At 47.6% G+C, this 6,000-nt stretch overlaps 1 protein-coding gene across 1 annotated transcript; it reads right to left on the reverse strand.

Annotated features, from left to right (window-relative positions):
- Positions 1 to 2,538: 2,538 nt before the first annotated feature.
- LOC120300645 (protein ABHD16B-like) lies at positions 2,539 to 5,337 on the reverse strand. The gene has a single exon (XM_039326940.1). The coding sequence runs from the start codon at positions 5,017 to 5,019 to the stop codon at positions 3,712 to 3,714; it is 1,308 nt and encodes a 435-aa protein (XP_039182874.1). The 5' UTR covers positions 5,020 to 5,337; the 3' UTR covers positions 2,539 to 3,711.
- Positions 5,338 to 6,000: the final 663 nt, after the last annotated feature.

The raw sequence follows: 6,000 nt of genomic DNA on the forward strand, positions 1-6,000 counted from the left end.
ATAATCGGCGGAACAAATTTCTTTCAGAAGTTGTGGGTTCTCCAACACTGGAGGTTTTTAAGAAGAGATTGGATAACCATTTGTCTGAGCAGGGGGTTGGACTAGAAGACCTCCAAGTTCACTTCCAGTCCTGTTATTTGCTATTCTGTTATTTTGCCTGGAAGGTTGGCACTGGGCAAAACGCCAACCCGGCGTATCTTTCTCATTGATCTCTAGGATTGAAGAAACGAGGCTTGGACGGCTGGTGGGACGGTCGCAGTTTCCTACTCAGAGATCAAAGGGGATCGACCTGCAGCCTTTACACCGATCCCAATTCCTTGACAATAAAACCAGTTCAGAGGTCTTGTATGTTTGGAGAACTAAAAAAGGATTAAGTGGAATGGAAGGAGATCTGGGGGGGGAGAGGTTGCTTTTTGGAAATATCTAGGTCAGGGATAGGCAACCTTGGCTCTTTTATGACTGGTGGACTTCAACTCCCAGAATTCCTGAGCCAGCATGGCTCAGCTTGGAAACATTCCCCTCAGCGTGGCTGGCTCAGGAATTCTGGGAGTTGGTCCATGAGTCATACATACACAGGTAAAAAAAGGATATGTGCAGTGTTATCTTCATTTTAGATGTCAAAAGGGTCTCTCTCTCTCTGTATCTCTCTCTCTCCCTCCCTCTCTATCTGCCCTTGGTCTGCCACTCCTCTTCCCCCACTCTCTTTCTCTCTCTCTCTTTCCTCTCTCTCTCTCTCTCCCTCCCTCCCTCTCTTTCTCTCTCTCTTTCTCTCCCCCCCCACCTATCTGTTGCTCACCTGGCAAGCTTCAAGCTGTTGACCAACAAGCTCAGGGGTAGGCAACCTCATCTCTTTTATGATTCATGGACCAACTCCCAGAATTCCTGAGTCAGCCTACACATACACAGAGAGAGAGAGAGAGAGAGAGAGAGAGAGGCAGGGAAGCGCAATTCCTCTCTCTGTCTCTGTCTCTCTCTGCAAAGGCAGAGGAGGCTGGGAGCCGCAGGGGAAGGCTCAAAGAGCCACATGTGGCTCCGGAGCCGCAGGTTGCTGACCTGTGACTTATGATGACACTTAATAGACCTTTGAAGTTCCGAGGGATTCCATGGGGTTACTTATGACTCGCTTCCCAAGTCCCAATGGTCACCCTGTCACTCACCACCTTAGTTTACAAGTGTGTGTGTATGTGTGTGTTTGCTTTAAGCACCCCTAAGAAAACAATGCTAAGGAGTCCTGAGCTTGGTTGTTTTCTTGCAGATGTTTCATTACCCAAACTAGATAACATCATCAGTGTTAGAAGGGGAGTATGGGGTGTGGAGAGGAGGAGGAGGAGGAGGAGGACTGTGGGATCCTTGGTGCTCTCTTAGTTTGGTGGTTTTCTTGTAGACGTTTACTTACCCAACTAGGTAACATCATCAGTGCTACAAGAGAGTGGAGTTTGTGGAAAGGAGGAGGAGGAGAAAGAAGAACAGGAAGAAGAAGAAGACGAAGAAGAAGAAGAAGAAGAAGAAGAAGAGAAGGAGGAGGAGGAGGAGGAGGAGGAGGAGGAGGAGGAGGAGGAGGAGAGGAGGACTGTGGGATCTGGTGCTCTCTTAGTTTGGTGGTTTTCTTGTAGACGTTTACTTACCCAACTAGGTAACATCATCAGTGCTACAAGAGAGTGGAGTTTGTGGAAAGGAGGAGGAGGAGAAAGAAGAACAGGAAGAAGAAGAAGAAGAAGAAGAAGAAGAAGAAGAAGAAGAAGAAGAAGAAGAAGAAAAGAAGAGGAGGAGGAGGAGGAGGAGGAGGAGGAGGAGGAGGAGGAGGAGGAGGAGGAGGACTGTGGGATCCTTGGTGCTCTCTTAGTTTGGTGGTTTTCTTGTAGACGTTTACTTACCCAACTAGGTAACATCATCAGGCTACAAGAGAGTGGAGTTTGTGGAAAGGAGGAGGAGGAGAAAGAAGAACAGGAGAAGAAGAAGAAGAAGAAGAAGAAGAAGAGAAGAAGAGAAGAGGAGGAGGAGGAGGAGGAGGAGGAGGAGGAGGAGGAGGAGGAGGAGGAGGACTGTGGGATCCTTGGTGCTCTCTTAGTTTGGTGGTTTTCTTGTAGACGTTTACTTACCCAACTAGGTAACATCATCAGTGGAGAGAGTGGAGTTTGTGGAAAGGAGGATGAGGAGGAGGAGGAAGAAGAAGAAGAAGAAGAAGAAGAAGAAGAAGAAGAAGAAGAAGAAGAAGAAGAAGAAGAAGAAGAAGAAGAAGAAGAAGAAGAGGAGGAGGAGGAGGAGGAGGAGGAGGAGGAGGAAGGAGGAGGAGGAGGAAGAAGGAGGAGGAGGGAGGGAGGAGGAGGAAGGAGGGGAGAGGAGGAGGAGGAGGAGGAAGAAGAAGAAGAAGAAGAAGAAGAAGAAGAAGAGGAGGAGGAGGAGGAGGAGGGAGGGAGGGAGGGAGGAAGAGGAGTGTGGAGTCTTTGGTTGCTCTCTGAGCTTGGTGGCTTACTTGCAGACGTTTCATTACCAAACTAGGTAACAGCATCAGCACTAACTAGCGCTAGCAACGATGATGTTACCTAGTTTGACTCGTGAAACGTCTGCAGGGAAGCCACCAAGCTCAGAGAGCGACCAAGGGCCGCTCATTTCAATCCCAGGCTACGAATAGTCTCCTTTATTGACGAGCAACACTAAGTTGTGCAGGAAAGTTCCCCAATTAGTTTTACACCAAGGCAAAGGAAGATTGCCCAAAAAGAATGAAGAGGGAGGAAACGCAACCAATTCAAGGCTCAGAGCGGCTGGAATTTGGGGGGCTACCGATGTTTTTTTTTGTTTTTTGTCCCACAAAGTTCTGAGGAAGATGAAGAACGTTCAAGAAAGCGAATGGGCTCTGTCTGTTTCAAAGCATGGAAAGGATCACCGCGTCGTAAGAGCTCCTGTATTTTCACACGATTCCTAAATTCCAACAGGGGCGTTTTTGCTCCACAACGGAGCCCCAAATTTCAGTTGGTAAGTGAGACAGTCGTTGTGAGTTTTGCCCCACTTCTCCTTGCATAGTTGTTATCCCTTCAGTTATTAAGTTAGCAACACAATTGTGAAGAGAATCCAGCTTCCCCATTGACTTTGCTTGTCTGAAGGGGATCACGTGACCCCGGGGGACACTGCAACCATCTTAAGTACATGCCAGTTGCCAAGTGTTTGAATTTTGATCAGCTGACCATGGAGATGCTGCAACGGTTGTATGTGTGAAAAAGTGCAGTGATTCACTTAACAACCGGGGCAAGAAATGTTGCAATACGGAGCAGAGCTCTCTTAACAACTGTCTCATTTATCAAGGGAAATGTTGGGCTCAGCTGTAGTCGTAAGTCAAGGATTAGCTGTGCTAAAGCTGCATTTTCTCAATGTGCTTCACCTGATTATGAAGTGACTCCATTGGCTGAGTTTAGACAAAATAATGAATCATAAAGCAAAAACCACCGTCGCCCCAACCAGCCAAGCTTATCGTTAACCAGGTTTGGTGCACATGACATCAGTAGATCTTTACCTGTCATGGTTAAATCTCCTGGGTGGACCCAGCCAGTCCATTCCTCAGCTCTTTGAGAAGCAGAACGTTGATTTCCTGTCCACCTTTGAGTCATACGCTCTTCATCCTTAGACAAACATCTCAGAGCAACAATAGACAATGATGTATCCTAGCTTTTATTTCTCTCTCTTACTCTTCTATCAAACCACCATCTGCCAGCCTAGCTAGAGCTTCCAGGGCAGCTCAAATTCTTCCGGGGGTAAAGTTTTCCCGTGGGTGATCTCCACATTCTTCAGATGTTTCTTGGCCAGGAACAAAGCCAGGTGCTTCTTCCTGGCCGACGTTAAGTCACTCCCGACTTTCCACGGGAATTCAGCCTTACTTCCAAGGATGGACTGATAGGTCTTCAGTTGATCGAGACACCAGTTGTCATCAACCCGGTAGAAGTGGTAGTAGATGAAGTGTTCCACGCGAGGGCAGTCGGCAGTGAGCAATTGGTGGACCACGTCCTCCACCCCAGAGATGATGTTAGGATAACGGCATCTTAAGATCTGCAGGAGTAGCTCATTGGCACGATTGGTCTGGATCATGGGAAGGTGGTTCTCCAGGTGGAACTGGGTGCTGGTGATTTCATCAAAAGTCCTCCTGATGAGGAGCACCGGCCCTTGATAGCGGTGCAGCATATCCGCCACGTTGAGGTTAAAGTGCTCGTTGATCGTCCGGATCACCAGCTTCCTCACCTGCTTAGCTACCATCTTGGCGGCCAAAGGGAGCAAGCTATCAAAGGAGGCATCGAGAACCAGGGCTCCCAACTCTGGGTAAGCCATGGCAGCCCAGGTAGCGGTGTAGCTTCCCAAGGAGTAACCATAGATAGCAATATCCCCCAGATTGAAATTCAGACGGTGCACGGCGTACCGGATGACCACGTCCATGGCGTTGATGTCGTTCTGGGGATACGGCTTTCCTGAGCTCCTGGCAAAGCCAGGATGGTTCCATCCCAGGACGGAATACCCAGCCTTCAACGGGGTGATGAAGCACCCCACTTCGTAAAAGCTGCCGTTCCCTTCGCAGCTTATCACCAGCTGCATTCCCAGCTTCCCAGAGTTATTTCCTCGCCGGTCCACAAACATGGTGTCAATCTTGTTCCCATCGCAAGCCACCAGCTTGGCCCGCTTCCCATGAAAGTCCTCCATCAGGCGGGTCCTCCCATTCAGCAGCAGCTTCAGCGGGACTTTGTTCAAGAGATCGACAGAACCAGGATAAAGCAGCCAGCGGCCGACAGTGTGAGCCAAGGTGTACCTGATGCAGGCGCCGGACGCCCGCTTCATTTTGTGGAGGATGCTAATTTTGACCTTCTTCGCCTCTCCATCCTGGACAGCTGTGGCCACACCTGGCAGAGAGCTCCTGTGACTGCTGTTTTTCTCCTCACTGCTGGTACTTTTTCTGTCCTCATCCCAGGAATATTCAACCGGCCATTTCTTGAAGCAATAGCTGTCCTTGATCTTCAGGCACGTCCCCATTTTGAAACACATGGCTGAACTCTTGAGTGAGGTCACCTGAAATGTAGGAGATAAATGAAAGGAAGTTGGCAGGAGAGAAGGAGGAATGGCCACCAAGTCTGGTCTGGACACAAGACTGGAAGTGAGCAATTTCCTCCGGATTTGGCTCCAAAGGAGAGGTGACTCCTGAGCTGTGTTAGAACATCTTGAGGTCACCCAGTTGGTGCTCTACAAAAGGAGGATGGTACCATGCAAAGGGCAGAGGACATTTCCTTTGAGAGTCCTCCTGGTCAGGGAGAGGTAATAATTAGCCAGGGCAACCTCCCTTTGTGAGCAATTTCTCCTCTGAGGACTTGGCTGAGGGAGCCATGAGGTCCACCTAAAAGCTACCCCAGATGCAATGTCTCTCTCTTGTGACCCTAGATGGGAAGAAGATCTCCTGCCAGTTTTGCTAAAGACGTCTTTGTGGCCCCCACCAAACAGTATTTGTTCTTACAATCAAGAAGTACTGAACTTTGTAATAAGAGAAAAATTGGTACTAATCAATGACTTACTAGACTAAGAAACAGAATATATCTGGAAATGTTAGAATGTTATTGTTGGAATGTTATGTGTATTTTAGAAGAGGTACCCGAAGTGCTAATAATATGTTTCTTCAAGATTAAATTGGATTATGGTAATTCTAAATCAGTAAAGCTTAAAAACAGGATTTGGATCTCTATAGATGTAATGTAGAAATGGATTCATCTAAATATGTTATACTATTTGAGGGAAACAGAGAGGGAACATTTAATGAATTAATTTTATATAAGGAGCACGAAGCTGAAAACACCAGCCTGAAGATGACGCTTGGGACTTCGTCGAAACGTTGCCAAGACACTTCCAATTTTATGCGGGAGAAAACCTGAACAACCAAAGACCTACATACAAACACCCGCGAAAACCTCAAAAACATATATATATATATATTACTTTGAGTTATATATACCGTATATTCCGGCATATAAGGCGACC

Source organism: Crotalus tigris, unplaced genomic scaffold (genome assembly GCF_016545835.1).
Source record: "Crotalus tigris isolate CLP2741 ecotype Arizona unplaced genomic scaffold, ASM1654583v1 scf7180000024347.1601321, whole genome shotgun sequence".
NCBI lineage: Eukaryota > Metazoa > Chordata > Lepidosauria > Squamata > Viperidae > Crotalus > Crotalus tigris.

Coding starts and splice junctions, on each gene's coding strand:
- LOC120300645 (XM_039326940.1), bottom strand. CDS start 5,019: ATGTGTTTCAAAATGGGGACGTGCCTGAAGATCAAGGACAGCTATTGC.